Source organism: Nilaparvata lugens, chromosome 5 (genome assembly GCF_014356525.2).
Source record: "Nilaparvata lugens isolate BPH chromosome 5, ASM1435652v1, whole genome shotgun sequence".
NCBI lineage: Eukaryota > Metazoa > Arthropoda > Insecta > Hemiptera > Delphacidae > Nilaparvata > Nilaparvata lugens.
The window spans coordinates 73,996,689-74,020,303 of NC_052508.1; the positions used below are offsets into that span (position 1 = coordinate 73,996,689).

Genomic DNA, 23,615 nt, shown 5'->3' on the forward strand with positions numbered 1-23,615 from the left:
ATTCTTTGTTATCAGCTGGAGGAGCGGGAACGCAAACGGAGAGAAGAGAAAGAAAAACGGATGTTAGAAGAGAGAAAGGCCGATGAGAGGATGAAAAAGCAACAGGAAATGGAGAGGAAAAGACTGGAAGATGAACAAAGAAGACAGAAAGATAAAGAGGTAAGAGTTGGTATAATCAGTATGAACAAAAGCAAGCATAACAATTTATAGTCACATTCAAAACATAAACAAATCTGGTGTGGTGCACTCACACAACTTTCCTTGCCGTTATGAAAATTTATCACCTGACGCTAGTGTTCACGCGCATCTCAAGTCTACTATTCAAAGATCTGAGCCAGCTGGTGACAGGACAATAACGCTGGAGACACACGAGGTCTGCTATCTCTTCAAAGTCAATGATTTAATAGAATCAACAGTTGCCAATTGAATAATAACATTTTCTCGAATTTCAAGCTTCTTCTCAATTTTAGGTGAAAATGTTACTGAACATATTGTAGAGATTTTCATGCTCGATCTTTCTCACTTGAAATATTTGTTTAAATTGTATCTAAAACCTGATAATTGGAAATCTAAAATCAAACTTTGCATAGATGGGGAGGAGCTTCTAAAATTTTTACAGATATGGGACTTATGACAGTTGATAAAGCTCATCAATTACAATTTTAGGTATAAATTTTCGTTGGAGCCGTTTTCGAGAAAATTGCGAAAGACCCTGATTTTGACAACATTGATGCCATTCTAGCCACCAACTTGAATTGCATTTGATCGAAATTGTTCGTGTCGGATCCTTATATTGTAAGGATCTTAAGTTCCAAATTTCAAGTCATTCCGTTTATTGGGATATGAGATATCATGTACACAGACACACATACAGACCAATACCAAAAAACCACTTTTTGGACTCAGGGGGCCTTGAAACGTAAAGAAATTTAGAAATTGGGGTACCTTAATTTTTTTCGAAAAGCAATACTTTCCTTACCTATGTTTAAAGTCTAGAAATTAGCTAAATCCCGAGCTTCGGAGCTGGCTCTAAAATTTTAAACTTGATAGCTTTAAATATAATCAAAATATCATTTAGAAACTAATTATTATAATATGAAAATTTTTATATTTATATTTCTAGGAGAAAGAGGAGCGCAAAGCGCAGGCGATGCGCGAAGCGTTAGAAAATGCAGAGCGGCTGGCGCGTGAAGACAAGATACGCGAGCGACGGCGGCACGCGTCAGAGCGACACGCGACAAGCGACTTGGACGAGTCGATGCGACGAGTTCAGATCACCGAGCAGCAGTCGCTCAACAATGACGTCATCAGCAGCGGCAGCAGCGTCAGCAGTAGCTGCGATCAGCAAGATTCAAGATTCAAGATTCAAGATTTGAAGATTCAAGAACAGTATCGCAATCAGCAGTTGACCAATAACAACAACGCTGATGACGCGAGGGAAGCGATGTCGCGTGTCGCTGACGACGAGCGACGAAAAGCGGTGTCGCGTGTCGCCGATGATGAGCGACCAATCGCTGCCGTTGTCGCTGCAGCTGTAGTCGCGCCTCTTGCGTCGCAGCCACCTCCCAACGATCATGCTGACCACTCCGAACAAGGTTGGTCCTGATTCAATATTATCACAACATGATAAAATGAGTTGATCACTAAATAAATTCAGATTTTCTATCTGCTTCTAGGAGTTAGTATATTGTAAATATTGGGAGACCGATAGCTTTGATCTGGAGTACAAAGTCATAGAAAATTTACTAGTAGTTCTGTGAACAGTAGACCTCGCGCAGTAAAAACTACAGCCTCCAGAGGGAATTATGTCCTGTCCTGACGTTTCGGCAAGATATCGGTGTGTAAACAGCTAATGGCTGTTTCAAATGTTGTATCGACAATAATTATTAATATTAATTTTAATCATTATCAGTAGGATGCTAATAATATTGTTGTAAACAACTACGGTATGTTACTATCATTAAAAGCTTACCGAGTTGAAAGCAGAGAAAAGGGGAGAAAATAATAAGCTACTTTGAGTTATCAATATCGCATGCCTCATCGCTTGCAATTAATAGTCAACAAGACAGCTGATCTTTTACCAAATTACATGGGGATATTAATTGCATGCGTCATTGCATGCAATTAATAATCCACTCGACAGCTTATGCATGATGAATAATATTATTCTATATTCTGATTTTTATGGTAATATTGGCGTTTGAAAGAGACTCCTTTTCCTTTTGTATTATCCTTGAAATGCAAAATTTCAAGGAAAGACCTTGTATATATGTCGTCGCGCAATTTAAAGAGGAACATACTCCTCTTAAATTTCATGGAAATCTATTGCCGCGTTTCGCCGTAAATGCGGAACATAAAAACATATAAACATAAAGAGTAATTCAAAACCGTCGACTTGAATCTTAGACCTCACTTCGCTCGGTAAATTACGAAAGAGGAGATTACAATATATTTATAGTTTATACAGAAAGGTTCTATCTTATCACAGTTAATTGAGATTGAGATACCCAGTGGAAAACAAAAATCTCTTCCACAAAGGCCCGGTTGCACAAAAGCCGGTTAAATTTTAATCCTGATTAATCTCACGTGATCCAAATCAGAGAAGACCATTTTGAAAATACGGCTTCTCTGATTGGTTCTCCTGGAATTGATCAGGATTAAAATTCAACCGACTTTGGTTAAGTACCTGATTGCAAATAGTTCAACAGCTGAGTCATAATTTTCTCTCAGTCCCACACACATGCACTCGCTCACTCACTTCCATTATCGACAGACGACGAAATTATCAGCTGTTTTTCCAAGGATGAATAATCGTCTTCGTCGTCGCCTTGTTACAGGGGTAGGCATTAGTACCTGTTCCGCCTTCAAACATTCTCCCACCTTTCTCTTGGTCTGCCAATACTTCTCCCTTCTGGCTTGTAAGCAATGGCAGCTTTCGGGGATTCTTCCGTTTCCCATTCTCTCAACGTGTTCTCTCCACTGTTGCCAATTCTCGTCAACTTGTTATAATAATAATAATAATATCGAGTGACCTGCTGGCTCAGGTCTGGTGTCAGAGTTTTCAGGTCGCAACTGATCGATTTCAGGGCCTCTGACATGACCTAACGACTGCTTTTTAGGCAGCCGGGACCGACGGCTTAACGTGTCCATCCGAAACACGGATCAACTTGTTGAGGTATAGAGATCACCTTGAGCTCTCTACGGATATTGATATTATAAAGCCTGTCCTCTCTGGTGCATCCCAGGATGAATAATTCAAATCAATTTATTCTCACAATTTACAAATAATACAGTACAGTCACAGTACATTTATACAGTATAACCCTTACGTTGTGGGAGACTCACATGTAGGCTTAAGCCTGTGTTTATGAGGTCCTGGCGATTCGCTGAATTTAAAATCGATAAACTAAATTATGAAAAATATTATATTGAACTAAATTTGAGAAATTATTATCCTTCCAATGTCCTTTATCGAGTTTTCCCAGGGATGAGACCTAGTGCAATCGAATTTCTATATCATAAACCTAATATGTTCCAAATTTCGTGAAAATCGGTAGAGCCGTTTTCGAGATCCGTTAGACATACCTCTCAGCCGGAGCGCGAAGCGCAGAGGCTGCTATCCAACTCTATAAAGTCATTACAGGCAATTGGGCGGGCGAAGCGCGGAGGCTGCTAACCCACTCTACTGAGGGTGCAGGGGGCGAAGCCCCCTGCCGAGCGCGAAGCGCGAGTACATACATGAATAAATACAAAAATTGCTCGCTTAATATAATAGGATAGTGTGTATTCTAACTAGATTTATTAATTTATTCACATGCAAATATAATCCAGGTAAAACAACAGGTTTATGTATTGAGTGGCTATTATTGTAGTTGTTTTTATGTGTCTTCTTTTCAGATTATGAAATGTACTTTGATTTTTACTTTGAGTTTTTAAAGTAAGAATTGACCATGTTTTAAATTAATGAATTTGCTAACAAACTTGCTACTTAGTTGTCAAAATTAAAGCAATTTACATGCTTCTTTCAGGTACATGAATCTGAAACCATGATTGTATTCAATTGTTGTATTATTCAAAGACATAAAAAAATTCATATCCATTTTTTTTAATAAAAGCAATATGGAAACTTGAAGTACCCTTTATTATTTAAAATATTACGACTATAGTGCGGTCCATGTTATAATGGCAGTATTTGATCAACGTTGGTGTTGCTATCCTTGTCTACCATTCGACAAAGCAGACAGCGCTATCCTTCTCTAGCTCCACACCGCAACCAGATCGTTATTCAACAATGTAGAAATATTATCTGGCAAGACAGAGAATCAGCAACGCTGCTCTCCTATCCTTTTCCACTGCCATTATAACGTGGACCTCACTATAGACAAAAGCATCCTATTGGCCGTCTACTACGCATATGTCTACTCATATCTAAGCTATGGAACCATTTTCTGGGGAAATTCTGTTGATAGCGGTAAAATTTTTATAATCCAAGAGTCATTTGTGGATTGAGATCAAGAGATTCTTGCAAAGCATTCTTCAAAAACCTAAACATTCTAACGCTACCATCTATTTATATCTATCAATTGTTGGTTTTTGTTAAACAGAATTTAGATAAATTTCAATTCTGCACAGATAATCACGGGTATAATACACGTAATAGTAGTCTCATTGCTTTTCCAGTACATAGGCACACAGCTCTAGAAAAAACTCCATTCTACTCTGGAATACGTTATTTTAATAAATTACCTGCAGCCATCAGAAATCTAGATTCAATAAACAATTCAAACTAACAGTCAGAAAAATGCTAGTAGAGAAAGCCCTATACTCTGCTGCCGAATTTTAATTTGTGAAAAGGGGCTGTAGAGTGTAACTTAACTTTTTGTGACTTTCATTTCCATGTGAATTTGATGAGATACATCATAGAGTGTATTTATTTATTTTACTTTCAAGAAGTTAGAACTAAGTCTTTTAAATATAATTTGTTCTAGTATTGACATGTCACCAGTCAAATGAGTGTTACTCAAAAATTGATGTAATGTGACGATAAATAAATGAAATGAAATGAAATAGTTTTTTCCTACAGTTACGTTGAAAAGTGGCCATTGCTGCACTGATTACAGAACGCAAAGAATCACTTTTCCGCCCTAGTGCGGGAAAACTTTTTCTGCACTCCAGATTTGCAACATGGCAACGCAAAATACTTAGTAGGTTATATGGAGCAACAGTGCAGCAAATCAAAATGAAGTTGGTAACAGTGACTGGGCTGCTATAGTGAGCAGAGGTGCAACGAAGCACAACGCGCTAATTATTACATTATATATTATAACCAAGGACAACATTTTTATTCAATTTGGCAATAAATTAAGGTTTTTATCAATAATAAATTACACAGAAAAACATTTGATGCATTTCAGGCAATTTTACCCATAATTACCCACTTTTCATATTCAATGGTAACTGTAGGAAAAACTTAATGTGAAATACGTGCGCAAAGTTCCTCTGCTGCTGGCACTCAAGAAACCATTCCGCCCTCGCCTACGGCTCGGGCGTAAACGTTTCTTTCGGTGCAGCAAACTGTCACTTTGCGCACTAGTTGCACAAATAACTATGACCATAACTTAGGTCATTTTCAAGTTGAAATGTTTCCCATTTTTTTATATTCATGCTTATTTCTCTCTGTTGAAATTTTTGCAGAAAGTGAAGAAAGTTCTTCAGTTTCAACTTCAATTGGGATAGTTCTTTCGCCGCAGGAGATCTCCGCAACCAGCTGTCTGTGATACCCTCGCCTGGGAGGCTCCTCACGCCCAGCAAATTCCGAACACGCCAGCGAGCCGTAGAAAAAGCAACCCAAACCTTCCTTAACAAGTAAGAGAATATATAAAAACTGTATTTTCTCATGATAAAATATTTTTGTTGTACGGTACCCAGTTTAGACCCTGTGTTTCCAAGAGACTTGGACGTTGCATCTTGTATCTTAGATCGGTGGTCGCCAAACAGTCGATCGCGAGCTACCGGTAGCTCGTGGGGCGGTTTTTGGTAGCTCACAGAAATGCTCGTGCAAAAGAATGTCGTCCAGTTTGAATATAAACACTTTCTCAGTCTGAAGAGAATCAATGACGAGAAAAATCCTCCACAGCACTGCAGCAATAACAAAGAATACGTTACGATTCTTTCAGATTTGAGAGAACAGTTTGATCAACGATTTCAAGATTTTAAAAGCATATCAAATATGGTACAATTCATCAACTCTCTTTTGTAGAGATCTATGCAGAATATTTTGCAGCTTTTGTTGTAAAACATTTTGGTGGAGATCAGGCTTCAAAATGATCTGTCTCTCAGATCACTTTCTTAAACTATGAATATTCGCCCTCAAGTCCCCAAAGAAAAAATATCCAAATATTATTCAAGTTGCATTGAGGTTGAAAGCCATGTTCAGCTCTATTTACTTGTGCGAAGCATCTTTTTCAAGTAGGTATGAAATTCATAAAAAATCGATATAGGAACAGACTGACTGATGAACATTTGGACAACTGCTTCAGAATGGTGGCTACAACGTACACTCCAAACATCAAGAAAATACTTGATGACCAAAAAGAGTTCTACCGCTCTCATTGAAATGTACATTTCAACTTCTGTTATACTTTTTGCTATGAGATAAGTAAATTACAACACTAAAAATGTATCTTTAGAGGCAATAAAAGTGTGAAAATTTCATTTTTCATACCTACTTTCTTCAGTCTAATACTCCTTGGTAGCTCACTAGAACATTTATAAATGCTATTCTAGCTCACAGGCTCTTAAGTTTGGCGTCCATTGTCTTAGATCTTAGATCTTGGGTCTTGGATCTTGGACGAACAAGAATCGAGTTAAGTTACAAAACTATAAAATATTTTTGTTGTACCTAGTTTAGACCCTGTGTTTTCAAGATCCTGGAAACTTGAACGTTGGATCTTATATCTTAGATCTTAGATCATGAGTCTTAGATCTTGGACGAACTTCAATTGAGTTTAGTATATGAACTCGTTTATATACTAGTTTAGTATATAACTTACCTACACTCTCAGATCAGAAAAATCACTCATCTTCAAATGCTTATAACTCAAGAATAGCCGTGAATTTCGCCAATGTGATGACATATTATTGTTTCTCTCGTCAAGTACTATCATTCCTGAGTGTTTGAGCGATTTTAATTGTTGATTATTTCTGCAAAAAACCATGATAACTCATGGAATCTATGAAAATTCATATCTCCCAGATTTGGATGATATTCGGGCTATGGATAGAGGTTGACCTAACAAGTGTTGTGCTATAATATGAGATGTTTCGCTACAATACAGGGTGAGTTATTCACTCAAACAGAAAATCTTACCTCCACTTTCAGATCAGAAAAATCACTGATCTTCAAATGCTTATAACTCAAGAATAGGAGTGAATTTTGCCAATGTGTTGACATATTATTATTCCTCTCGTCAAGTACTATCATTCCTGAAAGTTTGAGCGATTCAAATTCTTGACCAGTTTTGCAAAAATCCATGATGTTCATTTAATTCATGGATTCCATGAATTAAAGTAACCTATATTCGTACTGATTTGGGAACTAAGTGAAACTATTCATTGCATCCATTGTACAAATTTATGAATGAAGAAATTATGAAATGAAATAAGTATTATGAATGCTAATTCTTATGTTAGGTCTAAGCTAACTCTCTATTGCAATATTGTACGTATTCGTGATTGTAGATCTGAACGGAACGTATTATCCGGCCCCTGGCTATAAATGGGCAGACTGGGCATTTACCAAATTCTTGAGGGCGCAAATGACGGAAATAATTTGGAGAATCAAAATAGGCCTAACCTCTAAAAATATCTGACACAAGATTTTCAAAAATACATAGAACTGAACATGTAAATATAATACAGGCTACTGGAAATTTAAAATGTAAATAGTAAGGAACATGAGAATTCATAAGCTGATATCTCTTTTGAAAATTTAACTCTTAAGATTTAAGTACCATACTCTCTGCTCTTGTTCAAAAACCATATCACAAGCTGCAAGCAAACTTTATGCCTCCTACTCTAATGATATTAGAAGTGAATTTGAGAATATCTGCACTTTAAAATGTATGGAGAACAGGAAGATCTTGGTGGAATCCATGACGTTTTTGAAAAAAACTATAGAACATGAATTGAAATCTACCTTCTCAAATCTTGAAGTAGCTGTTAGAATATTTTTCTAAGCATTCTATTTTTCTATAAGCAGAACAGTCACCAACTGCTCTGCAGAGAGAGGATTTTCCGCTTTAAATCGTCTGAAGAATAGGTCTACAGTTTTGTGTTTGAAAGACGTGATCTTGTTATCTCTTGTTATTCACTCCATAAAATATAAGTGACATTGTTTATTTGTTTTTACATTACCTACAGTAATAAGGGGGACGCCAGTAGAACATTTGCCCAGGGCGCCATTCAGCAAAGCCCGGGGCCTGCGCATTGTGTAGATTAAACGTTGAAATGCTGGATGATGCTGTAGGTGTTTTACTTTCCTTGCCCTATTACCATAGGTAAGGAAAGTATTGCTTTCCGAAAAAAATTAAGGTACCCCAATTTTTAAATTTCTATACATTTCAAGGTTCCCTGAGTCCAAAAAGTGGTTTTTGGGTATTGGTCTGTATGTGTGTGTGTGTGTGTGTGTGTGTGTGTGTGTGTATGAGTGTATGTGCGTCTGTGTACACGATATCTCATCTCCCAATCAACGGAATGACTTGAAACTCGGAACGTAAGGTCCTTACAATATAAGGATCCGACACGAACAATTTCAATCAAATGCGATTCAAGATGGCGGCTAAAATGGCAAAAATGTTGTCAAAAACAGGGTTTTTCGCGATTTTCTCAAAAACGGCTCCAACGATTTTGATCGAATTCATACCTGGAATAGTCATCGATAAGTTCTATCAACTGTCACAAGTCCCATATCTGTAAAAATTTCAGGAGCTCCGCCCCATCTATGCAAAGTTTATTTTAGATTCTCAATTATCAGGCTTCAGATACAATTCAAACAAAAAAAATTGAGTGAAAAGATTGAGCATGAGAATCTCTACAATTAATGTTCAGTAACATTTTCACCTAAAATTAAAAATAAGCTTGAAATTCGATAAAATGTGATTATCCAACTGCAAACTGTTGGCAACTGTTGATTCTATTCACTATGAAGAGATAGCAGACCTCGTGTGTCTCCAGCGCTATTGCCTTGTCACCAGCTGGCTCAAATCTTTGAATAGTAGACTTGAGATGCGCGGGAACACTAGCGTCCGGTGATCAATTTTCATAACGGCAAGGAAAGTTATGTGAGTGCGCCACATCAGATTTTTGTGTATTTGTGTTGATTTGGAAACTACAGAGCTTAAGCTATGAAAGCTGATTTTGATTGTAATTTCACCAATTTGTGATTACAGATGCGAACGCAACAATAAGCTTCCACTGCGTTACAGTAGGAGCCAGCAACCGCCACGCCTGGAGGACCGCCCCAAATGGGGCGTCAACAGACCCGAAATGCAGTACATCAAGCAGAGTGACCGCGATCCTTATAGGTTCCGGCGAATCGTCAACAACAGCAGAGTCACACGGGGTCGCAATACTAGCCAGGAGACAAGCAGGTCTGTAAGCCTATTCCAATTCCAATCATTCTAGCTCTATAATAACTAGTAGTATCATTAATAAATTTATTTATTTATTCATTCATTCTTTCATTAATTTATTTATTTATTTACAAAAACTGATAACTTACTGGAAGAAATAATAGATTGAATTAATTCTGAGATGATTGTGATCATTTTCAGGTCCCCTTCTCCAGGAAAACACTCGGTTTTCAATAGCAGCCACCACTCGGAAACAACTCATAAGAGTATCACGTCCAACAGCCCTTCTATAACAGGTAACTTATAACTGATAATAATATATTGTTCTTTGAGCAATGTCACTAGCAATACATAATCTATTCTCAGGATCTATTTCTCAGGACTCATTTGTCTTTGATGCCTAATGTTTCTCATCCATTATAGAAACATAACCTAATTTTTGGTCATTTTATTCATTATTAAAATTTGGAAATTGAATAGTTTTGGGCCAAGCCTGCTGTTCCTCCCTTATCATATTAATATGATTCGTGATTGTATCCATGAATTAATGAATTTATTATTTGGATTTCAGTCTCCCAGATCAAACGTGCTTGAATAACAAACTCATGATTCTCTCTCAAGTAATTTGGGGTGGCTGGTCTCATAAGATGTCAAAATCTCTATGTATAAAAATGAATGTCTGTTTGTGTGTTAGTTTGTTCGTTTGTTAGTTTGTTTGTTCCCTGTAGACTCGTAAACTACTTGACAGAACGGCATGAAACTATGGGGATATGTTGTGCGAATATTGAGGATGGTTTCTGACCAGAAATTTTAATAGGGGGGGGCTAATAGTAATTATAAATTAATCAATTTTACAGACCTATGTTTTCGAAATTGTCGGCCGAACGGCTAACGTAGAACGGGAAGATTATCATGATTCAAGATCATAATGTGATAATATGATTTAGCATATGAACTTACCAGCTGTAAGAAACACGTCACTCTGTGATAAAATTGTTTACTGGTATTAAAACGGTAGTTTTAAGCACATAGTAAGTCCGTATTGAAATGTGAATAAAAATATTGATTGTCAGAAAAATTTCATGATTCACCAAATAAAGTCAAGTGTGACATGAGATACATTGAGTTTTTGGCGGTACGAAATTCGCCGGGTAATCTAGTATTAAATAAAAAGACTGAAAAATAGTCAAAACCACAAATTCTATTAAAAGTAGATGACAGAGTTATATTAATGTTAGTTAGCAATGCTATATTATAATCTTTTCTTCCCTTCAATGTAAAACTCACACGAATTTGTATCTATGTAGCCCACCCAGTATGAATAAAATTTTAATGATCTCATGTCAACTTTATTATGCTTTTCAATTTATTCCTATCAATTTTCAAATTTGTAAATTCATTTTTAAAACTAAACATTCTATAGATAAACCTAGGAATTATTATAAGAAAACTTTCAATACGGTATCATATGGATATAACCAAGGAATCTAGAATACAGAATTTGTTCTAGATTTTCTTGAATATAGCCAAGAATCTGTCAATTCACCAATTTTTTTTTCAATTTTTTACAATTTATTTGAGAGTAGAATAGTTTTGTGCCAAGCCTGTTGTTCAATCATAATCATATTCATAATTAATTATTTATGATCTGTAATTATGTCAACAAATAAATAATGAATAGTCTAATAATTAAATAGTGTACAGGGATATATAAATAAATAAATAGTCTAATAATTAAATCAATAAGTAGAGAGTGCATGATAGGGCCTTCACTTGTTCTAGATTTTCTTGAATATAGCCAAGAATCTGTCAATTCGTCAATTTATTTTTTCAATTTTTTTCAATTTATTTGAGAGTAGAATAGTTTGGGCCAAGCCTGTTTTAATCCCAATTATAGACCTATTAATAATATTTATGATCTGTAATTAATTATGTCGACAAATGAATAATTAATAGTCTAATAATTAAATGTTAAATAGTCTATATTTAAATAAATAGTCTAATAATTAAATCAATAAGTAGACAGTGCATGATCAGCCTACACTCTATCACTTTCTCCACCAACACAGTAATATCAGTTCACAAATTTAGTAGTGTAGGTCATAACAGAGAAGATTTTAATTGAAAAATAGAAGCTGATTCCTTACATTTCTTTTCCCTTAAAGCCATCATTTTCTGACAAGAAGCAGGTAAGCCATGTTGTTCAAAGCGAGTAGGCCTTCAATAATAACTACCTACACTCAGAAAGTATAGAATGTATACTCTGTTTTTTTCAAGTTAGGGCTATAATCTTGAATATAAATAAAAATATAAATCTAAGTACACTTTACATGTAGGCCTACATGTTGTAATTATTTTTAAAAAAGTACTTAGATTTCTATTTTTATTTATAATGTAGGCTACATACAGTCTCTATGATAAGTATATATTCTATACTCTCTGTCCACACTCACAACTCGAAAAGCTTACGGTACCCTTAAAATTTGAATTTTATTCGTAGTTGACAAATTTGACAGAATCACCGCAGTAAGATCATCTTCTTCATCACTTTTAATACAGTTACTCTAGTTGACCTTCACACTATAGTGAGGTCCACGTTATAATGGCAGTGGAGAAAGATAGCAAAACAACGTTGCCGATCCTCTGTCTTGTCAATGCCTTCTATGGACGATAGCTGATACAGGTTTATTTATGTAATATTAACTGTTCATTCTCGTTCAAAATAATCAATTACATTTCATTACGCAAGAAATGATATTTTTTAATGATTTCATAATTAATTTCCATTATGATAAAATATTTTGTTGATGAATTATTAATTCTACATTGTTAAAAGACGATCTGGCAACAGAGCGAAGCGAGAAAGAGATAGCGCTATCCGCTTTGTTGAATGAGAGACTAGGATAGCAATACCATTGCTAATCAAACACTGCCGTTATAACGTGGACCTAACTGTACAAATAATAATTTTTTCTTTGGCATCAATTTGTTTTATGAATGTGTATACAGCTGGATTTCCACAGAACAGTGAACAGTGAAAATATAATTTACATGGGTTTTAATAGGATTATTCATACAAGCTCGGCCGGGCTGAATGAGAATAGTTCAATTTACAACTCTATTGATTCATACAATAAGTACATTATCAAAATGATAGGGAGAGAAAGAATGAAGTAACCTTGTGCTATTCCTCTCCCAAATTTAGAAAAGGTTACACATAGTCTGAAATAGGCTAAGTTCTGTAGTTGTTCACTTCACAAAATTTCCAGTTCTTGATTATTTTCACAAAGTAGATTTTCAGTCTGGAAATTATATTTTCACTGTTGTCTGCGAGTCCAGCTCAACTTAGCATTGTTAGTACTGAATTATTGAAGGCGAGATTAATTTTTTTGAACAGATAGTGAAACTTTAGATAATTTAGTGATGTTTTGTATTGATTGACAGGTATATCAGTGAGTCGAGGTACCACAACACCCCGTTTGCAAGTGATCCAGAAAGTAGGTAGCATAAGAAAGTCATCAGCTGGAAGGCCTAGATACATTTCTGTGAAAGGTGAGCTCTACAATATAAATGTAATTGAGGATAATATCATAGAGAAACAATAGCGTAAGTAGATATCCCATGGTATAGGGAATTTATGTCGCAACTTTTACTGTTATCTCAAGCCGATTACTGTCGATTATTGTCAATTTTTACTGTTTTTTTGGGGTGAGATTGTATGAACGGCACAACTTGAGAGACTATCAGCGTCACACAGCTGCATGGGAAAGAACTACGTGAACTATCGGCTTGGGATAACAGTAAAAGTTGCGACATAAACGCCCTATACCATGGGATATCTACTTATGCTATCGTTTCTCTATGATAATATTCTTTGCTATCGACGTTCCTGTCGATTTGGCTTCCTCCATGTATTCTTTGAAGGCCATTTTATGTTTTCACTGTTTAAAGCTATGCTGGCCATTAGCAGGGGCCTAGTTTAGCTACTAAAAATTATTTGACAGTTTGTTGATAAAACACACTGTAGTAAACACAGATTAAGAATATTATACTTTACCCTGTAAAATGTAAACCTGTAAACTCAACTCTTGGAATTTGGATTTAGATTACAACCTGACAATGCAAAGTTTCTTGGTATAACAGTTCAAAGCAATTTAATTCAAATTCAATTCAATTTTATTAAGCCAAAACACTTTACAACTGGCCATGTCAACAGGTATTGAAAAATACATGAAATAAATAAATAGAATAACAGAAGCTTACATAAATATTGCACGTCACATAAATTATAACATTCTTCTACACTTTACATACAAAAAGTAACTGTAATTTTACAGTTGAACAAATTATAACACCCTATAATTTAAAAACTCTTCAAAACTATAATATGCCTTGTCAACCAGAAATGCATACAAATCTCTTTTAAAATTAGGCCTACTTGACTTTGACAAATTTTTAGGCAGCTTGCTGAAAAGTTGCAAGCCATAAACAATCGGACTCTTATCTGAAAATTTTAACCTATGATGTTCAATGAATGGATTTCTTGTACCACGTGTAAAATATTTATGAACATCTGAATTATGTTTTAATGTACCAATTCTATCTGCAGTGAAAAGTAGGACGCGATAGATATAAATGGATGGTAGGGTGAGCAGCCTAAGATCTCTAAAAGTGCTTCTGCATGGATGATTATTTTCTAAATTTGAAATTGGACTTACACATCAAAATATTATGTGGCAAACTGTCGAAGGGAATTTTTATGTTAAATAGATTGAAGTTCATTGTTGATGAGAGTGTTTTAATTTCAGAGTATTTTGCTTATTTTCATTCTCATTTGTATTATGGTGTGGTTGCCTGGGGTAATGATGCGAATGTAAAAAAATTATTTGTGTTACAAAAACGGGCAGTAAGAGTCATTGCTAATGTGAATAGTCGGTTTCATTGTGAAGATTTATTCAAGGAATTCAAAATTCTGACTGTATCAGCTATTTACATTCTTGAGTGTCTTAAGGTGTGTACAGATGTACGCGCCGCAAACATGAGCAATTCACTTTTAATCAGCTGACTATATCTGTATTTTTACAGAAACGGTAAGATACAGATATAAAAAAGCTTGGCATCAGCTGATTAAAAGTGAATTGCTTATGTTTAGCTGATGCCAAGCTTTTTATATCTGTATCTCACCGTTTCTGTAAAAATACAGATATAGTCGGCTAATTAAAAGTGAATTGCTCATGTTTGCGGCGCGTAAATCTGTACACATCTTTATGTATGTAAGAACTAATTTAGCAAGTATTTCTGTAAATAGCAACGTTCACAACCTACACTAGAAATTCTGAATTTCTTAGAGTGAACCAGTGCAATTATGCAAATACATTGAACTGTTTCAAGGAGTTTGGTATGAGAGCTTATAATAAGATTAATTCCTGAACATTTAAGGGAGCTAGATGTGGGTAATTTTAAGAGAGCCATAAAAACTAGTTTCATTCAAATATGTCCATACTTATAATAAGCTTGATTCCTGAACATTTAAGGGAGCTAGATGTGGGTAATTTTAAGAGAGCCATAAAAACTAGTTTCATTCAAATATGTCCATACAGGAAAGAGGAGTTTCTAATTTGAGGGTATATTTTGTGCTGTTTGTATGCTTGTGTTTTGAATTTGTATTTCTTTGAATGTAAATACTTTGTATTTATCATGTGTATTTTATGACGATGCTATGAATTTGTACAAATGTTTTCCACAATAAAGAAATCTTGAATCTTGAATGAGAAATATGAGGAATTCTTGATTCACCCCCGTCTCGATGAGAAAAAATCATTTTAAGAATCTTGCTACACTATGTGATAACTTATAACATTATTAAAAATAATATAAAAACATGAAATACCCTTTCATTTAAAGCATTTAAAACAACTAGTTTCGGCCTTCTATTCTTTATTGATTTATACAATAAGTACATCATCAAAATGATAGGGACAGAAAAAATAAGGTAACCTTGTGCTATTCCTCTCCCAAATTTAGATATAAGGTTACACATAGTTCGAAATAGGTTAAGTCTTGTAGTTGTCCACTTCACTAAATTTTCACAAGTAGATTTTTAAATTTATATGCTTCAAAACCAAACATAAAAGGAATATTTCACATTATTATCAGTAAAATAGGAAACATCACATATTAGAGTAAGCAATTTTCTTGAACATACATATTTTCCTTAATTCCAGGAGCTGTAATGCATAGTAATCATCTGCGACAGAGAATGTTGAACAGGGTCCAGCTGCAGCAGCCGAAAATGAATTTGGAAGAAAATGTTGTCAATCATGAAAAAACGGAGATCGTCTCAGTGAGAGACGTCCTTAATCAGCTCACCTCGTTGCGCCAGGTAAATGAGTTAGTTTTTTAATTGTAGCAAAAACTCTATTTCATAAACAGAGTGACAGGTTCTTGAATAATCAGAATCACAGATACTAGTAGTTTTGTGAACAGTAGACCTCGTGCAGTTATAAACCACAGCCTCCTCTAAAGCCGCGTTTACACCAAAGTTATTAACAAAATGTTTATTTCTCCGTCCTTATAGATTCTATTAGATTGAACATAACTTATCATACACATGAGATGTGTTTATCAAGTTCCGTTCAATCTAATAGAATCTATATGGACGGAAAAATAAACATTTTGTTAATAACTTTGGTGTAAACGCAGCTTTATAATGTCCATCAGAGTAAATCGTGTCTGTATGTCGTGTCGGCGAGATATCGCTGTGAAAACGGCGAATGGCTGTTGGGGTTGGTGTATAAAAAATGGCATCAAAAGCTAATCTCCTTCAAGACATACTGGCAACAGGCACTACCTCCGTAAACAAAGCCATAGTGCATTCTGGTGACGTCAGCACAGGTAGGGCTGCTCACCACTTCCTACACCAATAAAAACACCAACTCACATTTGTTGATTTCAGCTGATCTGTATCAGTTTTTATTATCTTTTTATCTTTAATATTTTAGCTTTTTATTAGTGTAGGAGCTGGTGAGTGGCCCTACCTGTGATGACGTCACCAGAATGCACTACGGCTTTGTTTACGGAGGTATTGCAACAGGTCAGCTCGAGTTGAAAGCAGAGAAAGGTTGAGAGAAAATTGATACTACCGTATGTTTACTTTCAGTTATTAATTGCATGCGTCATTGCATGCCACGGTATATAGAAGAAGATATTTCCTCTAAATACCGTGATTGCATGCAATGGATAGTCCACACGACAGCTGGTTTTTCACTAAGTTACATTGAGATACTAGCCGTCAGGCTCGCTTCGCTCGCCATATCCGTCTAGCCAGGGGGCTCCGCCCCCTGGACCCCCGACTGGATCGTCCAAGAATAAGATCAGCAGGCTCGCTTCGCTCGCCTGAATTTTTCATTTGAGCATTTTTATCATATGTTAGGACAATCCGGTCGGGGGTCCAGACTAAACGGATATGGCGAGCGAAGCGAGCCTGACGGCTAGTAATATAATATTCCCAGGATTGAAGTAGCAGTGCCCAATCAATTTTTCCGCGATAAATGCATTTAAATCTTCAACTTGGTGCCAACCTAACAAAGTCAACTCAACTTAATGCCAACCTGACAAAATTATTAATTCAGTTGCCAGTTAACAACTGTTTCGAAAAGAAACTCTATCTAGATTATAGTTCTATAGTAACATATGATATGGAAATTTCAATTATAATTAAGAGATAGGGAGAAGAAGAATATACATGCTAAAAGACGAACTTTGAACCTTAAAAACAACCCTTAGAGTTAAATATTGCAAAAATATTTCTTAGTGCGCCTCTAAAGGGCCAACTGAACATACCTACCAATTTGAACGTTTTTGGTCCGGTAGATTTTAGTTCTGCGAGTGAGTGAGTGAGTGAGTGAGTGAGTCAGTTAGTCAGTCAGTGAGTGAGTGCCATTTCGCTTTTATATATATAAATTAATTAATTGTATGCTTAGACCAGATATAGAATACCTGCTCTAAGATTGCATGCAATGCAATTAATAATCCACTCAACAGCTGATTTATTATGAATAATTCTATAGTATGATTTTTACGGTAATATTGGCGTTCGAAGGAGACTCCTTTTCCTTTTGTATTTTACACCAACCGCTAAAGATAAGATAACGTCCAACAATGCAAGATGGTTTTTAATTACTGGTTTGGAAATTGTTATCAGAACATTTTGCAGTTCATTGATAAATAAGAATGCAAAATTTCATAAAAAACCTTAAATATACGTCCAGGCGAAATTCAGAAAGGAACATACCTGTCACATTTCATGAAAATCTATTGCCGCGTTTCGCCGTAAATGCGGAACATAAATAAATATAAACATAAAGAGAAATGCGAAACCGTCGACTTGAATCTTAAGCCGCGTCCACACTATGTCGATCGACACCGATCAACAAAGTCGATCGACAATGTCGAACAAGTCTGGACGTGTCGCTAGACATTGTTGAGCGCTGTCGAGTCGAGTCGAACACAACCCGAATCAGGTCGGTCCGGATCAAAGACAGTCGAGTCGAAGGCACCAGTGTGGACGTGTTGATCTTGTCACTGCCGTTTTAAAAAATAGAATAGTGCTATACTGTTGTTCAAGTGCTTACATTTTTATTGAAAATGAATTGGAGTGATACCCAAACGTTGAATTTTATTGAAATGTACCGTGATCGTTTTACTTATGGGATTCAAGTGAGTTGACTATAAAAACAGAAACAACGGCATGATGGTTTGGTGGAAATTGCGGTGTCATTTGGCATTGAAAAGTGGAGGTGGAAAAGAAAATTAGAAATTTGCAAAGTCAATTTGAAAGGGAGAAAGAAAGAGAGCGAGTCGAGGAAGACCGGGACTGGCGCTGATGACGCCTATAAAAGCCCGCGTCACATCTATATTCTAGATTTAATATTCGTCAACCTCATCTTCCATAAATTCCTCCGTACTATACGTTTTTCTGCCTCGAACAAGGCTAGGCCGTACCAAAATCTCCGCGGGTGACTATCTTTTTGGCTTCCCAAGATGGCAATAAGAATTGCAGCAGAAGCCGCTGCTCAAGCATCTTCATCATCACTCATTTTATATAAAAACTCGATTTATATTTAAAATAAAACACTCGATTATGTATGAAAATTGATGATGGTTGTCGGTCGACTCGTCCACATGTACTAAGGCAATTTTGTCGAGTTGACACAGTCGAAGGTGTCGAGCGACTTTATCGATCGACCGGGTCGACAGAGTCGATCGACATAGTGTGGACGCGGCTTTAGACCTCACTTCGCTCGGTCAATTAAAACAGTACTTCCTGATTTTTTGTTGATCAATCATTTTTGTAACTTTTCAAAATATATAAATTACCCATTTTCAAGATTTGTTAATTTTTTTCAGGGTCTATCCCAAAAACAACACGAGTGGGACATATCGAGGTGTCAGACCCCTTACTCCGAGGTGTCTTCAAGATCTTAGAATTTCATAGTGATAGCTATATCACAAACGGAATCCAACTGCCTTAACGACATTCAATTCACAAGAAATAATCATTCTTCAGAACTCATCTATCTCATATAGAATTCTTCCTTCACACGAACCTTGTAAAAACATGAAGACTATTGTTATTAATTTTGTAGATAGTTTTATAAAAATCTCTAACTTTAATCAATTATAGACAGAAACGTTTTATTGAAATGTGTTATTGGCTTGTAAGGACTATATCTCTTGAAAGTTTCATCATAGAGAAACAATAGCGTAAATAGATATCTCATAATTATTATTGAACGAAAATCCTAAATAAATGCTGCAAATCACCCCGAAGACTTCTGCTACTGCAGACATTGACAACAGGGCTAACAGCTAGATGGAAATTCGTTGAGAACTACTATCCAAAAATTAGTCTTCGGGGTGATTTGCAGCATTTATTTAGGATTTTCGTTCAATAATAATTATATATTAGTTAGCATTTGAATAAATGCATTCTCTATTTAATTCCATCGATATCTCATAACATGGGGCGTTTATGTTGCAACTTTTACTGTTATTTCAAGCCTACTACTGTCGATTATTGTCGATTTTTACTGTTTTGTTGGGGTGAGAGTGTATGAACGGCACAGTATGAGAGACTACGAGCGTCACACAGCTTCACGGGAAAGAACTACGTGGACTATCGGCTTTAGATAACAGTAGAAGTTGCGACATAAACGTCCTATACCACGGGATATCTACTTAGGCTATTGTTTCTCTATGGTTTCATTAAACAGAGTGATCATAAAAAGACTTTACAACTTTGAAAGCACATAAATATTTTATTGAAACTACTTACAGAATTGAGAAAGGTGTAATTGTGTTACAAAACACTTCAAGTTTAAGGTGTGGGTGTTATTTTGGTTGGATGTGACAGCCGTTGGTGATCGACACATCCATAATCCCTCAGGGCGTATTTTTGTGCTCTACAATCTGAGATCAGGTAGAGCGCTTTATCTCATATAGATTTCCAGGTACACCTAACAACAACGCTCCTTGTATTTGTATTGTGAAAAACACCTAATTTTCAGCTTCAACCATCATCACCAACTACATTGTCCTCTCATTGATATTTCGCACAATTACATAAGTTCATGAGATTATGTTCTATGAGAATCACCCGTTAGATGCACTTCATTTCAGTATTTCCTAGTGGAGAGGCGCAGTTAAGGACACCTCAAGGATCAAAAATTTCAAACACTCATAACTTTTGACACAATGTGCAGATTTTATAAATTTAAATTTTATGATAAAATTGGAAACATCGCGAAGATTTGTTTTACTTTTCAATATCACTTCTCTTAGAATCATTGGGCGTCGATTTTATATCAAATCAACAGGGAGAATGGCTCCTTTCTATTGGTGTCTGGATCATTTATATCCGACCCATAGTTATTTATTAATTAATGATTAATATCGGGCCACCGTGCTTCGCTCGATATTTATTTATTGATAAACAGGACACAATTCTTCAAAATGATTGGGGAAGGACTAACAGGCACATTCCAAAAACGATTTCTTCTCCGAATTTTGATTTATACACTATAAATAGTCCAAAAAGTAGGTTATGTCCCATACACTTGAATTCAGGTCCAATTTTAAGTCCAAATATTTTGAAACGAAAAAGTTCTAATTTAGAAGGTTTACAAACCAAATTGAATAGGTAACAGAATAACACTCACTAATTACTTAAAACTTTAAAATAATTATTAATTTTGAATATTATGATATACCATGTCATGTCAACGAATCAGATTATTTTGATCGAGTCTATAATTCCTAGATTTCTCGCGAGATATCCCACCGGGACAGCCCTGCATGGTAAATCCAGCGAAGTTGAAAGTAATTGTCTAGAAAATCCCGAACTTCTCCCTGCAAATGAGCTGGTGCACCGTCATGCTGAAAGTTCATGAGCACCAGCTCATTTGCACGGAGGAGTTCGGGATTTTCTAGACAATTGCTTCCAACTTCGATGGATTTACCATGCAGGGCTAATTGCATGGCCACCTCGCTCACCGGATTTAACAACCATGGATTTCTTCGTGTGGGGTTTCATTAAGTATAATGTTTATATTCTGCCTCTACCAGACAATCTCAATGACGTCCGAAATCGGATCACATTCGGATCGCTGCGGTAGCACAAGTTACGCCTGATATGCTGGAACAAGTGTGGCAAGAAATCGATTATCGGTGGGATGTATGTCCCATTGCCAACGGCTGTCACATCCAACCAAGATAACACCCACACCTTAAACTTGAAGTGTTTTGTAACAAAATTACATCTTTCTCAATTCTGAAAGTAATTTTAATTGAAATTTATGTAATTTTAAAGTTGTAAAGTCCTTTTATAATCATTCTGTATAGATTTTCTACGGTAGTACCTTTTTTATTTTTATTTGAGATACTTTTAGTTTGGTATTTATCCCATTATCAAGTGTCATTGACTAAAAAACTAGTTGTGTCTCAAGGAAAAATAAAAAAGGTACTAGTAACTCTATGTAATAAAGCTTGAGTATCGTTTTTCGTATGCATTCTACAAACCGTTAAAAAATGTCATAATTAATTGAATAAAACAAAATGCAGGCTTTTTATTTAAACTTCATGCCTTGTAGTGATGGATAGTTATATTAATTTATCACAAACACAATAAGGCTATAGTGAGGTTCACGTTATAATGGCAGTGTTTGATTAGCAATGGTATTGCTATCCTTGTCTTTCATTCAACAAAGCAGATAGCGCTATCTCTTTCTCGCTTTGCTCTGTTGTCAGATCGTCTTTTAACAATGTACAATTGATACTTAATTAACAGAATATTTCACCTTAACTATGAAAATTCATTATGAAATTATTGAAAAATATAATTTCCTACTTGATAAAATATAATGAATTATTTTAAACTAGATTGAACAGTTCCCGAGCTGACAAATAATTTTTGTATAGTAGCGCTCATCGAATTTCCATCCAGCTGTTTACCCTGTTGTCAATATTTGCAGTAGCAGAGGTCTTCGGGATTATTCACAGCATTTAATTGGGATTTCGTTTAATAATAATTATTCATTAATTAGCATTTGAACAAATGAAACTTCCAATTTATTTCCATCTGCAGTTAATATTAGATCAATAAACCTGTATCAGCTACCGTCTATAGAAGGCATTGACAAGACGGAGGATCGGCAGCGTTGTTCTCCTATCTTCCTCCACTGCCATTATAACGTGGACCTCAATATACATCAATGCGCAGTGATATACGTTGACAATCACCCATTCATTTTTAAATCATAAAGTTTCAGCGTTTAGCTCGATAAAATTGTTAGCTAAAATATCACCAATTGTCAAAATTGGATAGAGCGACTATTTATACTAACATTATCACTACTGGACAATATTTCTGTTAACATTGTGAATAAAAACTGTTGATATATTGTGTTGTCAGTTCATTTTCTTCTTTCATTTTTTAATTATTACTAAAGGAGATATCATACTATATTTTGAATTTTTCTATAATATTACACTAAAGTTGCGTTTACACCAAAGTTATTAACAAAATGTTTATTTTTCCGTCCTTATAGATTCTATTAGATTGAACGGAGCTTGACAAACACATATGCTCATCATGTGTATGTGAAGTTATGTTCAATCTAATATAATCTATAAGGACGGAGAAATAAACATTTTGGTAATAACTTTGGTGTAAACGCGGCTTAATATTCGAGCTTTAGAAAAGGATATATTATGCAACATACTGCAGATTCAGTCACGAGGAAATGTTGTGAAAAATCATTTAAAATATCTAAATAAATGTAGAAAACTCTTCAGAATTTATTATCAATATCAAAATTTAATCAATATACAATTTATTATTCAGATTCAAGATATTTTCTCAGCAATGAACTGTCCACAATTTTCAATCATATATAATTTGCAAATCAAATTGAATATTTTTTATACAATTTATCTATAAATCTAGTCAGATGATGAGAACACTATCCACCTCAAAAACTTATACGTATGTAGTTATTGGTCTAATAATATAAGATGAAAAACTAATTATGAGTACTGAATAGTTATTATAATAATAGATACTGGGTTCTATTTTAGACAAATTCAATGAATACTTAGGACCGAATTCACCAAAACGAAAACTTGGTTTGAGCAGGACGTCCTAAATATTTAGGAGGTCGTGGTTTGAGAGTCAGTTGATTCTTAATGAACAAAAAATCATATTACAAAACCAATTCAAAGTCATCTGACTTAGAATCAACTGCCGTTCAAACCTAGTTTTTGTTTTTGGTGAATTTGGGCCTTAATGATCAATACTCTAAGGCTAGTTACACACTCATTCGGTTCGTTTCGTTTTCGGCAAATTCCGATAAGTGTGAAACGGTAATTCGGTTTGAATTCGGTACCGAATAGAAACCGCATAGAACCGAACGCCCACTTGACTCT

The 23,615-nt window shown here is 35.4% G+C and overlaps 2 protein-coding genes across 3 annotated transcripts in view; both read left to right on the forward strand.

The window, feature by feature from the left end:
* LOC120351518 overlaps positions 1–146 on the forward strand; it is a 57,558-nt gene extending 57,412 nt beyond the window's left edge. For both annotated transcript variants that reach the window (XM_039429260.1, XM_039429261.1), the window contains exon 8: positions 16–146. The gene's annotated coding sequence lies outside the window, so the exon portion shown is untranslated. The remainder of the gene's footprint in view (positions 1–15) is intronic.
* Positions 61–19,460, forward strand: LOC120351668. Its single transcript, XM_039429609.1, has 9 exons — positions 61–159; positions 1,124–1,595; positions 3,898–3,937; positions 5,704–5,865; positions 9,450–9,650; positions 9,834–9,928; positions 13,077–13,184; positions 15,857–16,014; positions 19,041–19,460. Exons 1-9 carry the CDS (start codon positions 61–63, stop codon positions 19,116–19,118), a joined length of 1,413 nt encoding a protein of 470 aa, XP_039285543.1. The 3' UTR covers positions 19,119–19,460.
* The last annotated feature ends 4,155 nt before the right edge of the window (positions 19,461–23,615 follow it).

Bases quoted from the DNA above. Each gene is read 5' to 3' on its own strand.
- LOC120351668 (XM_039429609.1), top strand. From the start codon at position 61: ATGTTAGAAGAGAGAAAGGCCGATGAGAGGATGAAAAAGCAACAGGAA. The intron at 9,929-13,076 runs GTAACTTATAAC...ATTGATTGACAG, and splicing joins CAACAGCCCTTCTATAACAG to GTATATCAGTGAGTCGAGGT. The intron at 16,015-19,040 runs GTAAATGAGTTA...AATTTTTTTCAG, and splicing joins AGCTCACCTCGTTGCGCCAG to GGTCTATCCCAAAAACAACA.